Source organism: Sander vitreus, chromosome 15 (assembly GCF_031162955.1).
Source record: "Sander vitreus isolate 19-12246 chromosome 15, sanVit1, whole genome shotgun sequence".
NCBI classification, from domain to species: domain Eukaryota; kingdom Metazoa; phylum Chordata; class Actinopteri; order Perciformes; family Percidae; genus Sander; species Sander vitreus.
In genome coordinates, this window is record NC_135869.1 from 20,342,355 (window position 1) to 20,364,807 (window position 22,453).

The 22,453-nt window shown below is 39.3% G+C and overlaps 1 protein-coding gene across 3 annotated transcripts in view; it reads left to right on the forward strand.

Annotated features, from left to right (window-relative positions):
• baiap2l1b (BAR/IMD domain containing adaptor protein 2 like 1b) overlaps window positions 1-22,411 on the forward strand; it is a 30,845-nt gene extending 8,434 nt beyond the window's left edge. For 2 of the 3 annotated variants that reach the window (XM_078270440.1, XM_078270439.1), the window contains 11 exons: window positions 2,717-2,778; window positions 3,692-3,763; window positions 4,834-4,968; window positions 9,859-10,011; window positions 10,357-10,512; window positions 11,883-11,997; window positions 12,768-12,984; window positions 15,897-15,959; window positions 17,092-17,314; window positions 21,294-21,340; window positions 21,420-22,411. In XM_078270440.1, coding sequence (XP_078126566.1) covers window positions 2,717-2,778; window positions 3,692-3,763; window positions 4,834-4,968; window positions 9,859-10,011; window positions 10,357-10,512; window positions 11,883-11,997; window positions 12,768-12,984; window positions 15,897-15,959; window positions 17,092-17,314; window positions 21,294-21,340; window positions 21,420-21,492 — 1,316 coding nt within the window. In that variant the 3' untranslated portion in view covers window positions 21,493-22,411. Of the gene's footprint in view, window positions 1-2,716; window positions 2,779-3,691; window positions 3,764-4,833; window positions 4,969-9,858; window positions 10,012-10,356; window positions 10,513-11,882; window positions 11,998-12,767; window positions 12,985-15,896; window positions 15,960-17,091; window positions 17,315-21,044; window positions 21,199-21,293; window positions 21,341-21,419 lie in introns of all 3 variants that reach the window. The other variant, XR_013503144.1, reaches the window with a different exon arrangement.
• Window positions 22,412-22,453: the final 42 nt, after the last annotated feature.

The window sequence follows — 22,453 nt, forward strand, 5'->3', positions numbered from 1 at the left end:
AACTTTTGTGTTAAACAAAGAAACCAGTCAGTCAGGTATTTTACTGTATACCACACCTGATGACATTTTTAAGATTACGTTGTTCTTATTGTATGATAAGGAACTTTTAAGGTATCAACCCTCTTCTTTTTTTTTTCCTTCTTTCTCATTTTCTATCTCAGGTATTTCTGTCTCTTGCCATACCAAGCACTCTAAAAAAATCTTCATCTCTCTTTTTCACTGTACTATATACCTCATTAACACACTTTCTACCCCCCCTCACCCCTTTACTCCTGCCCTATCAAAGGGCAGATATACAGGAATGATCTGTTGGCCTTTATCTGTTTTACGAGTTGTTTGAACTGTGCTGGGTGAATAATAAGAAAAGGTGGGGCAGTTAAGGTGTAGAAAGACAGGGCAGGGGAAGGGCAGTGTTTACATACTGATGAATGTACAGGAGTCAGGACACATTGATACATCAAACTGTCAGCCTGTTGAACATCTGTCAGGGATTTGCATAGTACATTTTTGTTGAGAAAAAAAAATTTGATTTTTTTTATATGGCTCTGGAGGCACCACCTCTGATCAAATTATATCTTTCTTTTTATACCTTTTTTTTTAACTGATTTGTTAAATTAAAACAGAGCGAATTATTGTATAAGGCACAATAACTGCTGTTCCCTTTTTATTGATCTTTAGAAAACCTTTCTGTGAGGTTTGTGTAGATGGCTCCTTGGTCTACAGCATCTACAAACACGGAAATATTAAATGACTAAAGTGTTGTTTATTTACCAAGCCAACACCTCCACTCTGTGATGGCCCAGATTTTCTATTTCTGTTCCAATTAGCTGTATCTGTAGAGTAGGAAATGTGTCTTTAACAAATGTCTCAAGGTTATATCACTATCAACAGCCGTGTGTACAGTACAGCTGTACTTGTTGGCTACTGAAAAATGTTTTTTGGTCGTGGCATTTGCTTACTGTACATGGAAAATAAACTCCTATGGGAAAAGCTCAGTGCGGGAGAAAGTCATAACAGCCGTTTCCATTCTAATGATTTGTATCCTGCTTTTGCAATATTATACGACACATGATCCCGAGATCATCACCGGGAGACAGTCTTCAATCTGTCATGTATTCTACATCTATTCTATACACAGACAAGATACCCTGCATATACTGTACACTCACACACACATCTTTGGAAACGCACATATTGGTCCTTCATGTCGACCAGTCTTCTGAAAAATGAAAATGAAGTTAAAAATGTTTTTTTTGTCAAAGGACTTCACCAACCAAATACACACAGGCATGTGTACACACACACACACACACACACACACACACACACACACACACACACACACACACACAGATATACATACATACATACATACATACATACATACATACATAGGCCTTTTCAATCTGTAGCAGCACTATCCAGGCCATAGACAATATGTTAAAAACAGACACGAGTCGGCATGAAGACCATCTGGTTCAGAGTAGAGTTACTGATTAATGCTGCACAGCATTGACACATTACTTTTTTATTTACTGTTTGCTATTATTTATTAAATTAGTGGTTTTAGAAAAGAGTTTGGCTACTATAATTTTAAGTTTGTTTTTGTTACAATGAGACAGATGTCGGTAAAATAAAGAATTGGGAATCCAATTATGATTTTTGATGATCATTGGCAGTGTGTACTGTAGTCTTGAGGTCAATAAGAACATTTATTAATTTTTTTTTTTATATAATGATTTGTACTCCATAATCCTAATTTGATTGCCTTTGTGAGCAACATGCAGTAACAGACGGTTATGATTTTTGGCTGCCTGCCATCTGAGCTCTTTATGATTAGCCGAGCAGTAGGTGGTCCAGTTTTTCTAGTCCAGGCACATCTATTTATTTTCCTTTTATCTCAGCGGAGGAAATCCTTTTAAACAACCTGTAGACGGTGACGTGATGTTTTTTGAGGTTGCAAATGACACACATCATTTCTCAGCGATGCATTCATTCATATTCAGTATACTGTATGTATTGTGCTCATTGTCATTAAATTGCCGTGTTGCACAATACCTTTTAGATCATTTTACCTGTTAAAGCTGTTACGACCCCCCCATGTCTCATTGTTCCCTCTCTGCATTCTCCTTCTCCTAGGCTCCACATCTCCTGGTTTGGGTTTGTTTCACCTCTTCTGTTACAGTCGTCATTTATCCACACATCTTTCACTCACCCACACACCCCACACACTACTGATACCATTGATTCCACACCTGTTAGGAGTATTTTGTTATTAGTTATCTTGTTTATTTAACAATAAACAATTAATTGGCACTTTAACCTGTCTGGTCTCCTCTCTTTGTCACATGCGTTGAGCCGGTTTGTGACAAAGAGGTCAGGTGTGGAATCAATGGCATCAGTAGTGTGAGTGATGTGTGGATACATGACTGCAACAGAAGAGGTGAAACAAACCCAAACCAGGAGATGTGGAGCCTAGGAGAAGGAGAATGCAGAGAGGGAAGAATGAACATGACTTGTATAAATAGTCTTGGTTGGGGCCTACCCAGGTGTCCACCAATTAGCTAACAAACCCTCCCGAACTGCTGGCTCAGCCAGGAAAGCCAGAGAAGCCAAGAGCAGGCAGAAAAGGGAGGTGTCGTAATAAAGCAAACAAGACCAAACAATTAGATTACTGCTGGCCTATATTACCTGTCTGTTTTTCTCTCTATGACAGGTGTAGTGCTGATGGACATCTCCGAGGTCCACAGGAAGGTTCAGGTTGAGCTGGAAGAAAATGTGAGTGTTGGATGTGTTTTTGCACTAGCGTAATACTTCCTGAAAATCTCTGTGTAACCTAATTTCTCCCTAATTGCGCCTCACCCAAATGCACTTTGTCAGAAACACTCTGAACCTGTTGCTCAGTATATTTCCAGAAAAGCACAAGCGAAGCCTTAATCCACTAAGCACCATTTAGTGGTAAACACAGTCAGCCAGTCGCATTCTCTCTCCTCCTCCCACATTTGATAGATATATACAGCCTCTCCTCCCTCCCCACCTACATCAACTACAGTAGCTCTATGGACAAGCACAATACAAAGAGGTTGGATAGGAAGGGAAACAATAGGTTTGGGTTGTAGGAGCACCTGTTGGTTGGTTTCTTTCCTTGCCGAGAGCACGGGGCAGGTCTCAACATGTCCCGGGGATACACCAGCTGGAGCTGTTACAATCTGGTGCATTAAGTACAGCTTAATTTAGGTTGTTAGAATGCGAACAATCGAGTGAAGATGCAAATGATTATTTTTATTATTAATTAATCTTTTAGTTATTTCCTGAATTAATTTATTGTTGAGTCTGTAAAATGATAGAAATGAAGGGCAAACGTATTTTATTTAAAAACTGAATAAACCCCTTGAGATGCACCATCTCGTTTTCAAGGGGGTCCTCGGGCACAAATGCCCATTAGAAGTTCTCAGACCCCAAAGTGTCATCTTTCAGTTGTTTATTTTGTCAAAACAAAAGTTAAAAAGATACACTCTAAATGATCACTTTCCATTTCTCTCTATAAGACTTAGAGTATTATCCTGGTTTGCCACTGACAGCAAAACTGACAAACTGCAGCACTTCATCCTCCCATCATGTTTATAATATAATCACCAGCGTGTCTTCTTCCCCTCTCCTCTCTCTGGTCCCTCCTCCTCCTCACCTGAAGTTTAAGAGGTTCCACAGGGAGATAATATCTGAGCTGGAGAAAAAGACTGAAATGGATGTAAAATACATGACAGTAAGTTGTTTGTGTGTGTCTGTCTGTCTGTCTGTCTGCATGCGCCTGTGTGTTTTTGTCTGTGGCAGCACTCCATCCACCCTCCTCATAAGAACACTGCCAAGTATGTTTTGTTATGTTTTTGTTGCTGCTACATTTTGGGAAGCACACATGAACATGTCTGTAAGTTAAAGGCCTTAGTGTAAAACAATTAACATGATGATTGATAATTGTGATCATCAACAGGATGAGCAGGTAGATGAGTGGAAAACTCAAGGATGGATGGATGGATGGATAGATAGATGGATAGATATTTATTGTCCCATGAGGGAGATTTGTTTTCACAGTCTGACATGCACATGGCAATATACACAGACAAATACATCAACCGATAACATAAAGACATGACCACATTTACAACACCAACACCGGATCTATTTACACTTATCTGAGCCTGGGCAGCCATTCAGTGCTGTAATTTTCTGTCATTATGACTGCAGTCATGTCAATTAAGTTATGCCCTAATGGGAGTTATTGCTGCACCACACAGAAGAAAAACAAGGTCCTATTTTCCACCAGCAACACAAAGTCAAAGTGGTGCACCAACCGTGCTGTTGTTTTTTGTTTTTTCAAATTGGAATCAGTGATGGTTAATGCTCTGACTTCGGTCTACAGTGCGTTACAGATGCAATTGTCTGCACGACTGCACAAAAGTAGCTATAAATATGTATAATTTTACACAAACTATTTTATTCATTATACTTCATCTATAATCATATTAAAGTTATTACTGTCTAATGTTAAGTTTGTATCTTCGTCGAATGACGGACACTAAGAGAAATAACGTGTTTCAGAAGTGGTTTATTGTATAAAACCTGCCAGCATACTTGATAATGTGATAAACGGTGGTATGTGCTGTGAAGACTACAAACTGAGGTGTTGACATACTGTATGTGTCCAAAATTCTAGATGTAATATGCGGGATAGATAACTTTTTGGAAACAAATCTTTATTCCACTGAATTGAAAGTGCAAATCAGTATTGAGCCAGTTATTCTACATGCATTCACATGGATCTTTCCTCTGTTCCAGGCCACATTTAAAAGGTACCAGATGGAGCACAAGATGAAGCAGGACTCTCTGGAGAGGTCCCAGACAGATCTGAAGAAGCTGAGGAGAAAGAGCCAAGGCAAGAATGCCAACAAGTACGAGAACAAGGAGAGTGAGGTGAGATGGACGTAGACAGACTGACACGTGACACATCATACATGGATGCTCTTTCTTTGACACACACACACACACACACACACACACACACACACACACTCATTTACAAACGTTGACACTTGAGACGCACCATGTCAAAGACAGTGTAACAGTAGTTAGGGACAATGTGCAAAGTGTCTGTCTGTGCAGTCGTGCAGGAGAAGATCTGACTTCTTTTGTCCACTCCATGAATACACCTGCATGCAATCCTCTTTTGCACCACCTTGCTCCACCCGCATGCTCACAGATAAAAGTTAACACACACATGCACAAACAAGCAACTACACAAGGGAGGAAATCTGACCAGTGTTGCTGGATATAAACTACTGTACAATTTTAACTATTCTCTGTATAGACTTAGATGCAAGTGCTGCACCCTCTCCACACTTAATGGCTGCCAGCCATCAGGTCATAAACAGAGACCTGGACACCATGGAAATAAATGTGGACATTGCCATTCATAGCACCACTTTGCTTCCATGTCAAACACAGAAGAGGAAGTATTTATCCATGTGGACCACTGAGACATGTTTGTTTAATGCAGAATTAGCAGAAGGATAGACTGAAGCAGAAGGATAGATTCAACTGAACGCTTAAATAGTGTTCAGTTGAATCCCCAGTTAAGTGTGTCGGGTCTCTTAGCAAAGTACTACATTGTAATATGTCTTTGTCTCACTATTTTCTTGTCCCCCTCTCTATATTCAAATTTAAAAAAAGGAACTGATACACTAAAAAAAGAAACCCTTGGTATATTTAGTCTTTTATCACTGAGGAATGTTAAGTCATTACAGCCAGTTTAAGTTATTACATGTTGCCACCACACCCTGTGACAGTGACTCTGTAGAATGAAAATTGCAGAAGAGTTTAGTCTCAAATCTGTGACCCCGAGAGCACAGCCGCTTCAGATCTTACATAACCCTCGGGGGGGGGGGGGTGTGTGTGTGTGTGTGTGTGTGTGTGTGTGTGTGTGTGTGTGTGTGTGTGTGTGTGTGTGTGTGTGTGTGTAAAGGTTTGTGTATTCTGTCAACACGGTCTAACCTACCAGCCTGGCAGAGTTAAAGTGAGAGAGGTAGACAGAGACAAGGAATTACACAAGGAATTATGTCACGAATATAGTTTTTTTTATATATATATATATATATATATATATATATATATATATATATATATATATATATATATATATATATATATATATATATATATATATGTATATATATGTATGTATATGTGTGTGTGTAGATATGTTGATTTTAAGAAGTAATATAAACTTGAATTGCAGAGCTGTCACTTTCAGTGTAAGCATATATGAATTAGAGCTGAAGTGATCAGTCGATTTAATCAATTTTTTGATGTGATGATCAGCAACTATTCAGCATCATTTTCTCAAGCATCAATGTTCTTTAGTTTCAGTTTCTCAAATGTGAGGATGTGCTGCTTTTCTTTGCCAGATCAGTACACTAAATAACTTTGGGGCTTTTGGTCAAACAAGACATTTGAATGTCATTTGAACTTTTCACAGTTGTTTAATATTTTATTGGCTAAACAAGATCTAGGAAATTATTCTAAAATGAAACTGAAAGGATCCAATAAAGTATATATTTACAAGCAAACTACTATATGAACTTGATTATGAAAATATGATGAACTCTTTCCCAGTGGTGTCTTAGAAATTACAGCCGTCCTCCCTCCCCTCTCCTATATTCTTCTCTCATGTCTTTCATTCTTTTGTTTTCTCATTCCTCCACACTCTTTTCCCGCTATATCTATATCCCTCTTTCACCTTCTTTGTTTCCTCTTTCCTTCTCACCTCTCCGCTCTACCCCACCGTCACCGAGTGTTCACTCACTGCTGAGTTCACTTTTCTGATTTAAGGCCAGGTGTTAGGATTCAGAAACCCAACAGACACAGAGATGGGTCAGACAGACAAATAGACAGAGTGTCAAGGTTTAGAGGCAGGAGCAGATACCAGATACTTCAAAGCCAAGAAACTGAAGGTCTATAAGTAGAGATGGAAAATAAAAAAGAGTGCTGTCATAACTGTCAAACAATTGATTAAAGGACTCTTCAAAACAAAGTGAGCGCAAGTTTTACCCTCTGTACATAAGATAAAGATCTGTCTCGTGTCAAATAGGGGAAAGTTTGATTCATTTTTTGAAGAAGTTTGTAGTATGTTTTTCTCTGTGTCATCTCTCTGTTGCCACCCCTCGCTCTTTCTTACCAATAGTAAGACATACTGTAGGTTGTCCATAGCAACAAGGTGTGTGTGTGTGTGTGTGTGTGTGTGTGTGTGTGTGTGTGTGTGTGTGTGTGTGTGTGTGTTCCCTCATCCACTTGTTAGTAGAAATTATGCCGCCCACTTCCACAGTTCTGAAAGGTCTTTTTCTCTCTTTCTGTCGATCCCTTAATTCTGTTCCATTCAAATGGTCTTTATTGGCATGAAATGCAACAGTATTTGTTGCCCAAACAAAACACAAGAATATATATATATTTTTTAAACTTTAAATACATGTGACACATTTGGGAGATAATTTAGGGGGCAGTAATGAAATTATAATTGCTCCCGTAGGACATCTCGATTAGCTGAATGAATGTACATAATTAAAACATATTTCACACACCTCTCAAATGGAAAGAATTAGGGTTTTTTACGTGTTCAAGGACATTTATGACAACATCTTATGTAAAAGCTGTATAAAAATTCCATTATAGAAGGAACTTCTAGTTTATTCCTTCACCTAGATGATGAAGAATGTGGGGCTGAAAACCACACTCTTCACAGACTCCACGTCCACGCAGTCGGTCAGTTTTTATCACACATACCATATATACAACAGAGTCAAATACTTCCTGGATGTCAACAAAGCAAGACTATGCTTTGAATTAGTTTTGAACAACATTAAAGGTCAGTTAAAGTTTTCAGTATGTGTCTGTGGTCAACTGTACGACCGTACCTCGTAAACCCAATCTGACTTTGGTGTTACACATCATATTCTATAAAGATACTTTGCAATTGTGAGTTGATTATGTTGCAGTAAAGCTTGCCGTTATAGCAGCAGGGTGAGATTATAGCATGTCAGTGTGGTCATTGGAAAAAACAAAGGCAGCAAAAGACAAATTAAGTGATAATGACTGGGTAGTGACGGGAATAGGAGTGCTATTCTATTGTTATGTGTGTGTGTGTGTGTGTGTGTGTGTGTGTGTGTGTGTGTGTGTGTGTGTTTGCTTTAGACATTTGCATCTGCTTGTTTGTTTACATGCAGCCACTATAACACGCCTGTTATCATAACAAAGGGTATTGGACGAGACAACTCTAAATGGACGGGTTCATGTTAGGACTTCCTGGCAATAGAGAGACGGATTCGCATTCGGTCAGGCAGACAGAAGACACTGTTTTGACAAGGATGATATCACCTCTTCTGAGAGTTACTTAGCATTGAATGTACACACAGCGGTGTGTAGGTCATGTTTTTCTTTATAATACCCTCTCTGACTAAAAGTAATTGTTTTTTTGTATGTATTTTTAGGGCATGTTTACACCCAGAGGAACAGTTATACAAACATTGTGGTTAAGTAATTTAATGGAAATCAAGTATTTTAATTGTCTTCTTTATTTTTGCACTCCATATTAATTTGGTTGAACATTCTCAATCAAATTAACTAACACAAGTCCATGTGCAATATGTTTCTGGGCGTAGGTTAACACAGTAGATGAGAATTTTAAAATGCACTTATTAACCCACCACAGCTTCCTGGTAAATAAATCCCTCAGCGATTTAAGGCTTTATCAGAAGAGGGCAGTTATTGGAGCTGAATAGAGAGGGTGTGTGTGCCATTGTATCAACAACTGTTAAATTGTGTGCCTATTCCATGCACTTGGATGAGGATGACGATATGGATCTCACGTTTAGCTTTGATAAGGAATCCGGGACAAAAGACGTTAAAAGTAGTCCACTTACTCTGATTTTTGTAGGGCGTTCATACAAATGTATTACATGACCCAAAATGTAAATCCTATAAATAATTATATACTGGTAACATTAGCAAATACTCACACCAGGGCCCTGGTAATAATCCTACATTAATAATACATTACAATACATATTGATTGCTGCTTTCTTCTGAAACAACTCTTCTCAATTCAGTTCACTCATATCCACATGTACTATAGTATTTATTCTTGTTCACAAAATGATATCAAATAAACCAAGATATTAAAGATGATCTTTTATTTCTTTAACCAAATCTGAACATTAAGTGAGCCTTCTGACCTTTTTAATAATCTCAGGCTGTTGCTCGATGGTGTTTTAAGCCCCCACCATCAACTTCATGTCACCTGCGACCGTCGACTTCAAGGCACCTAACCCTAACCCTTGCCTAACCCTAGTGCCTTCCATGCAGCGCTGCCTGGAAGACGACGTTGGGGGCTTAAAACACCAAACACCCAGGCTGTCAGTGTAGATAAGACATCCGCTCCATACAACTGCCCTGTCTCCTTTTCCTCCTGTTGCTCCATCCTTTTACGTAACACTAAATGCAACCTCATCTGTCAATACAGTAAACACTTGTCTAATAACATATTTCCCCCTGCAAGAGAGAGATTAGGATATTCAGAAAGGAACCCTGCTCCTTTCAGCTAATTTGCCCTTGTTGGGTTTGTGTATAGATCACCAGTGAAAGGGACTAGATGGCTGCAAACCGTGTGGTCTGGAAGATAAGACATGATGATCTATTTTAGATGGAAGTTTGTAAGACAGTGGATGACAAGACAAACCAATTGATTTCAATCCATTTAAATTGGTTTGTTATATTATCATTATAATATGGTATTATATGTGTGTTTGTTGTCAGTGCCTGGAAACGTTGAAAAGCCGTCAGATGGACATGCAGTTGTTCATCGCAGACGGCTGTAAGGAGGCTCTGCTGGAGGAGAAGAGACGCTTCTGTTTCCTGGTGGACAAACACTGCATGTTCTCCTACCAGTTTGCTTCCTTCCATGAGAAGGTACAAGTCACTCCTGCCTCCTCATTTTCTTAGAATCAAGCTTTTCCTTGACTAAACACTTTGGTAAACACTATCTTTATGTTAGACTAAATGTGGGGTTGAAATGACAAAGAAAAATCCAAATAGGTCACCAAGATTTATAACTTTTAAGTACGTCAGATTATACCTCACAGAGAAAACCATCAACATATAATAAAAAACATCAGAACAATTGATTCCTAAACCCACAATCTCAGGACTCTCTATTCATTGTGTTACCATAGTGATGAAAATGTGTGCGCTGTTTCTACTGATTACTCATGTTTTCTTTTAATATCTTTTCTTATGTCCTTCCCTACTGAACAGGCCAGAGACATGCTGGCGGCAAAGCTGAACAGCTGGCAGGACCAGTGCAACGACGCCTCCGAAATGCCCGACAGTATAATGTCGATGATTGAGGGGCTGCGCACACCCATCTCCATCACACCTCTGCCCTCTCCCTCCCCGTCACGGCACAGCATGGTATGACGGGATGGCGAAAGGGACAAATCAAGAAGTGTTCTCGTGCTACATATGTAGTACTTTATCTCTTTTATGCGGTAGAACACAATCTCAAGATAGATTATTGATAGATTATATGATTTCAGAGCACTTTGCTGGATAGATTTGCAGATTAATGAAGAGAGAAAGTGTTCTTTAAGATATGGAGTTGAGATAAATGCCTCATATGTTATGTAAAAACAAGTATGCTGAAATATATTTAATTATTTTTATTTTCAAATTTTGAGCAAGATTAACTGCATTTATTAAGCATAATGCAGCTTCACATGAATGTATCCCTTATGTTTACAATAATAAGTTAAAATGCCTCTTGTCTGGATCTGTCACATTTACTACATTGTAAACTCATGCATCTTGCTTTATAGGCTGTATAAGTTAATGTTTAGCTTTTGATGAGGCCACTCCTGCTAACATTAAACAGTCAAATATAAATAACAGTACTGATGTCACACAAACAGGGCCAAGAAATAGGAAGTGAACCATAAAGTTGTAGCATCTTTGCATAATTTAGTCATAAAATCTGGTCTGGTATTCTTTAAAGTCCCAATAATGGACAAGCTGCATCTGCCTGAAATAGTAACATAAAAACAATTGCATGTTTTGGTGTATTTAGTGAATTATTTGCTTGAACGTTCAAAGTCAGGTTGGAAAAAGAAAGTCAAACCTTGGTATAAGTAACTAGCTAGATCTTTTTTTACAGCAGTGACCTCAACCAAATTTTCTGCATGTGTGGATCATTGGTTGGGCGATGTCCTCTGAATTGGCATATGACAATGTCCACAGTGAAACAGCACGATGGACGATGATGTCGATGATGTGTTCGAATTGAAAATTGATATGAATTCATTTATATTCAGGCCTCTTGCTGCCAGTGCCTTCTCACCATATTGGCCTGTGTGTCGCAAAGTTTTTTCACTAGAAATAAGTGCGTTCTATAGACAGTAAAAATCGGTGCGTTTGTAACTGTACCAGTATCTCTCTCTCTTTCTCTCTCTCACACACTCTGTCTTTTTCTCTCGGGTGCGTGCTGTCCAGAGGCAATATGCATAAAAATGATCCAAACTGATGATTTTGAGAAAAAAGCGACAGTGTGTCCACCTGCAATTGCTTTCGAAAAATCAATACATTTCACAGAATCGCAATTGATTTGAGCCAGAAAACACTTATTTGTGTTAGAGTAGAGTATATTTGTCTATTATAGTGACTTTGATGAAGGTCAGACCACATTTTATGGATGAATAATGCATAAATGTAGGTAATTCCAAAGTTAACTATATTTTTCTCTGCACTGTATACACATGCTAACATTATCATTAATGTTCTTGTGGCAGAACATGTCCGCTCCCCCGGCCCCACCTCTGCAGGCTCACACCAGTCCTCTGGCTAACATGTTCACCCAGGAGAACAACACTACCAGTGTAACCAGCACTGCCAACAACAGCATAGGTATTATGGCATGGAATATGGCATTGGTTTTCATTTGGCACCTCGTTCTGTGCCACTGTGGCTTTGAGCGTTTTCTTTTCAAGAGTAGACTGCAAGAACACTCTGTTCTTTCCTGAAATGTGAATGGCCTTTGTCTTGCCTAGATCAATAGCATCTGCTCCACTTGGGTTGAGTACTTTTGTTTTTGCAGTTTCGCTGCCCTTTCATCGCTACAAAAATCTATTCCAGGATGAAATGGTTCAAATAAATGTTTATTATGCATTAGTTTTGGTATATGCTCTAGAGTTAGCAATGTAGGTCTGTCTGCCGGTTGGTCCACCTCTTTGGTCCAGATTGAAATATCTCAACAAACATTGAATGGGTTGTCATGAAATCTGCTTCAGATATTCAAGAGGATATATTCGAATGACTTTGGTGATCCCCGGACTTTTCCTTTGGTGCCACCATGAGGTTGATTGTCGTGTAAATTGGTACAGACATTTACAGTCCCAGAGGATGAATTGTAATCACTTTTGTACGCTGACATTTCAGCGAGCGCCATCATCAGGTCAAATTTTACGTTTGTCCAGTACTTTGGTTTATGACCAAATACCTGCAAAACTAATGACATTCCCATCAGCCTCTGCTGTTCTTTGTGTTCATTGCTAATTAGCTAAATGTTGCTTTGGCTCATAACATTGTGAGCATGTTAGGATGTTGATGTGACTAAGCTCTGGTCTATTATTGCATTCTCAACTGTTAATCTTCATCCTCACCTTTCTCCCTCCCAGACCATGGGAACAGCGAGGAGAACAATCTTGCCAGGTCTGTGTCTGTCGCCACTGGCCTCAACAATATAGTGAAGAGGCTGCGAATGCGCACCATCTTCCCCCACACTGCTGGCAACAACAGCACACTGCTCAGCTTTGACGAGGGAGACATCATCGCCCTGCTCATCCCTGACGAGAGAGACGGGTGGATGTACGGCGAGCTGGAGAAAAACTCAAAGTGAGTCGAATCACACGTGTTTTGTATGTTACCAAAGAGTATGATTACACAACTAATGAAAGGCATGTGCACATGCTGTTCTGTGCATAAGGACACGATTACACGTGTGATGAACTACATGTATGTGCACACATTCACAACCAATAAATATGTCGGCTACCTTATGTTTTAGGGAATGTTAACAAGACATTATTCCTTTTTTGCGTACATTTACTATAATCACCTCATCATGGCCTTTATTATCGATTGTTTAAAACATGCTTGTCATGTTTCTACATCCTCCTACCAGTCAGGTAATTGACACACGTTGGACTGCCCTGTCCAAACTGGCCACATGGTCCCTCGCCTGATTGTTATGCTGAACATGTACACATACGCACACAGCTCTAGGCTCACCAAGTGCTGCCTGATCTGGAACACTCACTGATAAGGAAATCAAAGTAAAGTATGGCCTGAGGTTTGGATGTACGATAGCGGATTGGATTGAGGCAGAGAGAGAAGTTCAGAGTGCCACCTGTTCTCCCTCACAGACAGGCATTAACCAAGCCCACTCTACCCAGGTCTTTGATGTCTGACTTTTGATTTGATCTGAAGCCCTTGGAAGTGTTTTTGAATTGAAATCATTCATCCGGTTTGATCTTTACCACTGTCAATGGAAATGACCTGGCAAATGTGTATATAACTGATCAAGGGCAGCAAATGAATCCTTTCAGATTTGCTTTCAAAAGTGAGGCTGCAGCAAAGTTAAACATTGGTCTCGCCACCTCACCGCTGCAAGCGAGGCGAACTAGAGTGCCTAAAGGTTTAAAAAGTGTACATGACCATGTTTATAAGATCACAGCGTCTGACGAGATGTCCTGCAGGAGGTTTGGCTTTGATGCATTTGGGTCTCTCACTGGGTTTCTCCTTTTGTCTTATATCAGCCTTGATGGTGTATCCCAGCAACTCGCCTGGCAACAACTAGGCTGATTCAGATACCCACACACTATTGATGTACTGTGGGATGTATGTCAGAGAGACAGTAAACGTTAAATTGCACTAGTAATAAATAATACACCACAGCAACATTAGTGACCATGTGTATTATTCTTATTCTTATTATTATTATTATTATTATTGTTATCATGGTCACTTTCCCTACATACATTTGATCCCACTATCTTATCATCCAAACAGGCTTGTTAGAGTTTTGCTTTCCCGTCCAGAAAGAATCCGTAGGGGAAAGTGAACGTCTCTGGCTACGAGTACTAGTGAGTTGTCCTTGTGCAAGATGTTTAACACCAAGTTGTTTCAGTAAACCTGTTCAGTGGCCAGCATGTGGTCTCAGTAGAAAACCCTTCACTAAATAAATAAAAGCTGTCCTTAATATGTGTAAGATTGAGTGAGGTGTATTTTCCAGTAGGGGTCTTTTTTTATCACAGGTACACGAACGAAACGTTCATTCTCCAGACCAGATGTGCAAATATTAACATTTATCCACACAGAGGGCGAGGCTGACTGGCTACATACTGATTATGAACAATCTTGTACCATAACAGCACAATGACACACAGTCCTTGGTCTGAACTTGTGATAGAAACAAGCTGTGACTCGTTTTTCATAAAACACATTTTTTATTCCTTTAAATGTGTTTTCAAGCTGAAATAAAACTTTTTTTTTAATCAGATCAAGGTGAGACATTGTTTGAGCGCCTTGATTTAATTCAGTCTTTTGTGACTAACTTCATCACGTTCTCAATATGGTTTTCACCTCCATCATGAAGTTATTTTGGTGTGTGTGGGCACGAACAAATGGCTGCTTGACTTTCACCGAGGCCACCAGGAACCTCATAGGTCTCTGAAGTCTGACTGAGACACTGACTCATGTATTAAACCAGCGCAAAGATTCATTCATGCTCCAAAAAAACAAGCTCCAAATCGAGATGATAAGACTTTGACAACAAGACCTTGATTCATTCAAGTCATTGATTTCCTTTGCTTCTTATAAAAGATGGAATATAATCAGTCCCCATCCAACAGGTTTGAGAGCAGCAGGAAGTGTTAACATCGACCAGTTTAGCCAGGCTTTTGAATAAGAATGGTTTGCACACATTTAAATGATTTTATACAAAATTTTATCTTATTTTATTTTGTTTTTATATTTTTTCTCTCATCGGTTTTCTTTTTCTTTTTAATATATTTAATCTAGTGAAAGTCTAGCTTTTATCTATTTTAAATGTATTATTTATTAAAGCTTTTAAATCCATGTTATTGTGTTTTATTGTCATCTTTTTGTTGTTACATCTTTGTAAACTATTGTTACTAGTTCTTGAATCAAGTTTTTATTTCACTCTGTTTTACTACTATTACTGTTATTATAGCTTTTACATCTAGGTTATTACATTTTTATCATTGTTATACTCTCGCGTGTGTTGGTCTCTACTTGTTGAATTGTTTTTGTCTTTTCTGTTGATTTTAGTGTCTATACGTGTTCTGTCTTCTTATCGGTCATCTGGGAAGCACTTTGAACTGTACCCACCTGTATGAAAGGTGCTATACAAATAAAGTTTGATGGATTTGTTGTTGGGAAGAAAAAGATCCATCAAAATAATCAATAGTGCATTTAAAAAGATCCCCTTTTGATGATCTCCGTTTAGAAATCAGAGGCATCCATTTATTAGGATGTATTTACTGTGATGAATTCCAGCTTTTTGCTACCATAGTTTCATAGGCATACCTGTCTGTCTTTCTCTGTCTCTTTAGGTCAAGAGATGGAGGAAGTCATTGAGTTGAGGGCAGACCTCTTTGCTAATCATTTTAAAGAGGCTTTCAAATTGCTGTAAAGTGAGAGCTGAAAGGCCGGCTGGCAGCAGGATAGGCCACAGATGTAATCATCCCTAACTTGGCTTCTATCTCTTTGTCTGTGTCTTGCAGGAGGGGCTGGTTCCCTTCATCTTACTGTCGTGTACTCTCCGAGCCTCTCGTGAATAACAACACGTAAGGAGACTCCACTTTCCAGCCACACACACACACACACACACACTCACACACTCACACCAGCAGGTTTCATGTGGCAGCCAACTGTATTGTTGGCAGTGTTTCCTCTAGTTACTCCTGTTCGAGTGATAACCTTTCTAATCCTATGGGGGACTCTCCCATTCCTCAACCTTTGATTCCTGTTGGGCTTAAGTCACATTCTGTTTTCAATCTCCTCAATCATTTAGCCATGTGAAGCCTTTCTTTGTTTAGCTTAGCATACCCAATACAGCTTTCACCTTATCCAGGTGCTATTGTGCTTGTATTAATGTTTTTATTAATGGTCTGTAAGCTGTCCTTTGGTGTCTTGAAAGCCGGCAAAACAAATTTGTACTATTATTATCATTATTATTTCTGTTTAAAATGTTTACAACACTGTGTGTTGTGTTACATGACGTAACGCAATATGAGGGAGGAAACATTAATAGAAACCAGTGATTCATAGTATAGTTTGCTCATATAAATATTGTGTAACCACCAAATCTATGTAACTGGAATGAATCTATAATTGGACTTTTCACACAAGCTCAGCAAAACATCAGGAAACAGGATGTTTTGTGCTGATGAATAGATTTTGCAGAGAGAGAGAGTTCAGAAAGTCGACTCCAGCCGTTTCTTCAAAGAGACTAATCCCTGTTGGATTAATTTATTAGATCTTAATGTGCTGCACCTCCTACAGAGATACTGGCAGCCAACTGCTACAGGAAGTTGAACCTATAACTGGCACTGGGGGACACAACAACACACAGATTCCTTCTTTCTTTTGTCCTTAAGGAGTTTTTCCCAGTAACCTTAATTTTAACATCATGCCTGTAAATCTAACATCAACTTTAGGATTAACCATTCTATTAGTAACCCTAAACTAAAAGATACAGCCCTCGAAGATAGAAATACAGGAGCGCACACACATGCCAGGAGACTTATGCAAATACGTTTAATTAAGTGGCCTTATTCTTCCCCTCTTCTACTGTCTTCTTCACTCCTCTCATAACACTCCGTCTTTCATCCTTTGTGCTCTACTTTTGTCTTTTTGTTTCTACCCTGTCCCCTCACCTCTCACCCCATCCCTCCTCTTCCTCCTGCTCCTCTGCAGTGTGTCTGCTGCCCCGTACCGCAGTAAAAGCGTGGTCAACCTCCACCATCAGGACACGGAGACAGATGATGCGACCGTGTTGCTCCCCCCAGCGGACTACTGTGACGTCCCGCAGCGCAACGCCATCAAGAACAACACCAGCATCGTCCCCACAAACAACCACCACCACCAGCAACCCTCACCCACGCCCTCTGCAGTCTCCTCCTCCTCGTCTGATCACACGGTCAGTCCGTGGGTTTGGATTACGTGCATTTATCTCACATCTTCCCAGTTTTAGCAAAAGTTAAAGCCATGTGTAAAATGTTCCATTAAGATTAGTGCAGTAAAGCCCTGCCTTTTAAAACAAAAAAAGATTGTTCTAAGAAAGGTAATCAGTCCAGAACACTTTGACCTACTGTCATCTGCCAGACCTCTCTGCTGTGCTGGCACGGCCCGCCCGTAGTATCGTGATAGAACTGGCTATGTGTGGCTATATCTCACCTGATACTTAATGTATTCTCAGCTATGCAGCCTTATCTTGACTGCTGGTGTGTGTGTGTGTGTGTGTGTGTGTGTGTGTGTGTGTGTGTGTGTGTGTGTGTGTGTTTGATACACTCTGTGTCAGCTGACGTACACATTAAAACTTTGATACCGAGTTTGCTGTAGGTAAAACGTCTATGGCGTGGATATCTCGAACAAATGCATGTGAGCACATATTGACATGTGGTTATTCTAGGTATTTTTGTTTTCTGCTTGCACAAACAATACTGATTTAAGCCTTTTTTTCCCAATAAGAAATCAAAATACTAAATATCAATTTATCAAAGAAATATCAAAGAAGCATACAAAATCAGGGATTTTTCTGGCTCAATATGAGGCAAACGTGGTACATAATGTTGTAGAATGGCTCACTTATTGTATATAAAGACAGAAAAGGTGTTGCTTACCTTTTTATTATATGTGCACCAACTGCAAAAGGCGCCTTTACTAAGCAGCTCACTTGTATTAAAACCTTCAATCAGGTGGATTGGAAACTTTAAATTGCCCATAGGTGTTAATGCGTGTAGAAACATGTTTGTCTGTGTGTGTGTTGGCCCAGTGATGGCAACCTACTCGCCAAGGGCATTGTGGGTCCTTTCCAGTCCCCCATGATCCTAAACAGAACATAGTAATGGAAACTAGAATGATGGACTTTTAACTTTACATAGATTTTCCACTTTTTTTTGGGGGGGGGGGATGTTTTATAAAAGCTACTGCCAGATTTACTCCAGGAAACCTGTCTAGTTTTCCAAAATTGCGGTCCTTTTGCTGGACTCGGTTCATCTTCACATGGTAGTAGGGGACGAAGACAGAGGCTGATTAGGGCACAGCTGTAAAGAAGATTGCCTTTGTTTTAATAATTCCCGGTGTGCTGATAATGAGTCTCCTGGACTCTCTTTTCCAGAAGCGGAAGTGACATTAGGATAGAGACAAGAACAGAGAACAGAATGATGAAGCTTTCTAAATCTCAGCAGTAGATGTTTTTTTTAAATGTCCATTCTCACAAATGGTAACATAGAATTAGTCATTATTATTATTATTATTATTATTATTATTATTATTATTTCAGCCACCTTCCCTACCAACTCGACTACAGTCATTACTTTATGGATGTTGTCCCGTTTGCATAGTATGCAAAGCATCAACCAAGTTGCGTTTTTTCTTTATGAAAGCTTTTGTAGTTTGCCTGTTTTGGAAATATGTAAATGTGTTGTGGCTCTTCAGGGTCAAACACACCTGCCCTGTCGGCACGATCACATACACACTGCACTACATTACACGACATTGCTTTTCTAGTCTACCTGTAGACTTCTGATCAGGTATATATAATATACTTTATAAAATGTGTTTATTATTGCAACTTTCCAACATTAGTATACACATGGTGGGCCTAGACCGACACTGACAACTGAATCTATATATATATATATATATATATATATATATATATATATATATATATATATATATATATATATATATATATATATATTTATTCTGGTAGGCTGTGATGTTTGACGCAGATAGAGGTTCAATTGGGCAAGCGGTGATACTTTTCTCTTTCTTGCCTCAACAGTATTCATTATTAACCACTCATTTGGTCCACAGCCAATTCATCTTCAGCGCTTACGCTGACAAACATTAAACAAAACATTGGCTGTGTCTGAAATCACTCCCTAATGTAGTCATTTACTACCTATAAAATAGACTCTTTATTATAATATATATAATTGAGATTTCTGACATTTATGATTCACTGCCATTTTGTAGCAACATTCACTTATATTTTTTCGTTCAATTGAGTTCCAAACTACTATTGCACTAAGTAGTAAATAGGGAGGGATGTAGGACACAGCCTGCGTTTACATTTCTGATGCGTTTACAGGAAAATATATAACTGCAACAGAAAAGAAGAAACTACGTAATGTGTGTGTGTGTGTGTGTGTGTGTGTGTGTGTGTGTGTGTGTGTGTGTGCACGTGTGTGTGTGTGTGTATGGGCTGGGCACTATGGTGGAATTCCACTCTGGGTGAACCCGATACCCAGCTCTATCTCTTTGTCTCTTTGTCACTCTATCTTCATTCTTTCAGTTTCTCAAGTAATTTGTCTGTTTATTTCTCCATCTTCAATGCATGCCTCTCCATCTTCCATGCATGTCTCTCCATTCCTCTATTTCCAGAGAAAATACTGTAAGGGTCAATTCCATTGAAGTGTATCCTCCATTCATCGTTAGTGACTCAGAAAACCCTGCTTTCAAAACCCAGAGATCTCATAATAGACTTGGGTGTTGGAACCAGTTTTCCACTGGCACAGTTAGAATGTAATACATGTAATCTGATTTATGTTCAGCTCAGTGTATGAGTGGGTGGCTGAGGCTGTGTGTTAGTGTGTGCACATGTTTGTGCATGCGCTGTTGGTTTAGTTAGGGACTTGTGGCTGCAACATTCACGAACATTATTGTCAGTATGATGAGCGTGCTTCTCAGGTGATAAATTGAATTAATGTGGCCGATTGGTAAAGCGTGTGTTTCCTCTAGAGACAGAGATTGACGTGAGAGATTGAGATCTACAGAGAAAGTTGAGATGGGTTTGACCTTCAAGCTAAGTATCAGTGAAAAGCAAAGTAAAAATAAACTTAGTTATTGTTGATACTCCAAGTTTAACCGAGCAGAACAGACAGTGGTGAAGACATTCTTGGTTCCCTGGCTGAGCTGTGAATTAGCATGTTCGCCCTACAAGTGTATTTTAAACTGCAGTCATTATTCGACGAAAGTAGAGAGACACACTTTGAATTTTATTTGGAGATTAGATTAGTTGACGTGAATAAAGAAGCATGTCCTTTACCGGCCACCATTGTTGCTACGTGATTTGTAATCCAAACATCTGTAAGAGCGGGACAGATGTGAAACTCTCCATGTCATGTGGGGAATAAGTGCTCACAGTGAGGACAGTGCCAAGACTGAAACACTGGACAGAGATGACAGACACTCTATCCACTTCTGACCTCTTGTGGAATATCTGCAGTACTGCAGGTTGATAACTGGAAGACCGGGCCAGCAGCCAGGAAGATCTACAATTTATCTTCAGCACTTACTCTGACAAACATTAAACAAAGCATTGGCTGTAGAAAAAAAGGGAAATCCAAGGCACTCTTCTTCAAAATTATTTTAAAAAGCCTTTATTTTACTGGCTATTTCATAATAGAAAATTGAAAAGACATAGGGAGAAACATGTCTGGGAAGCACACCCTGAAGAAGGCTGTCTGCGCCGCTACGCATGGGTTGCTTCTCCCTATGTCTGTCTCTATGTGTTTACAGGAAAATATATTCTAACTGCAACAGAAAAGAAGAAACTATGTACTCTGTTGATTTGACACTCTCTCTGTGTGTGTGTGTGTGTGTGTGTGTGTGTGTGAGAAACATACTTGAATTTCCAGAAGGTCCAGATTCCACACAGATTCCTTTCCCACGCTTTTGCTCACCCATCTATTTATCCAGGGTGTCCTATTCAACTTCAGTCAAACTAAATAATGTGTGTGTGGATGTACAGTATACTGTACAGCAAACGCAGCAGAAACGTATATGATTGAGGTATTCATATTGCAAATGTGTCATGGTTTTTACTGTGTTACAATGCGTGTTGGCTGTGTGACTCAGATATTGGTGAATCTGTGTTTTCTCCACAGGCAATGCAGCCCAATGGCATCTCACGACCTATGCCAGCTTACCTTGCGTAAGTCACATAAGAACACAAATGAGATGATCTGCCTTTCTCTCCGACATGCACTCATCACTTATTTGCGTTTTTACAGAGGAGGAAACCCATTCGCCACAGTCAGGCTACGTCCAACCGTCACCAACGACCGCTCCGCACCGGCCGTCTGATAGGTCCACATTTCCACACACCCTCCACTCCAACATCTTATCAACATTTCTGTGTCATCTACCCTGTGCGTGCAGCTCTGCCCTACCTTTACTGTCCAGCAGCTTTTCCTCGTCTGGATGGAACCAGACAGAACTTGGCCATCACTGAGAAGAAAAATAAATGCCATTTGAATCTGGGATCCCCTTACAGCTGCAAACTCTCTCACCTAGAAGTATTTTGGGACCGTTTTATTTTACAGAACAGATGCTCATATATTTAAGATATGCATATTTTCTATGTCTATTTTCGTCCCTCTGTGGTGGTGATGTTTAAAGGACTACATTCTTACCTGCACTTGAGAAATGGATGACTAAAAATTGTCAAGAAAATACTGCAATGTATGTATGCTGTTGATGTTGCTTGTTCATCCTCAAACTGACTGTTGCCATAGGACAGTAGAAGAATGTACTTAGGAGGACCTCTGCATTTCACCTTTGGGTCCTAATAAAAATGTTGCATCTCAGTGTCGATACTAAAATGATGTTGAAGGGTAAGGAGAGAAACATTCAAAACACGTAGACATGCATCCAAAAAAAGCACACAAGTGATCTTCATCCCTAAGTCTCTCTTGTATATACATTTGTACAACAGATGCTATAAATATCGTCCTTTGTCATCTAACTAAACTTTTTGTAGAGCGAGACTATCATGGAGACAGGACTTTTGCCTTAATGACACATGCATAACTATTGTAAAAATATCTTAACTGTTGTAATCTTTACATTGTGGACAATCGCCTCAACTTCACATTGACAGTACAGTAATTTCTGCTTGAATCATTACACATGGCATTTTAAAACTAGTGTGTGTACACTTGCTTTTGGCCCACATTACATTAATAGAATTTGCTGTATGAAAAATAAAGATTTATTTCTTCAATTTGCTGTTTAGTTTATCTTGCTCAAGTAATGGACACAAAGT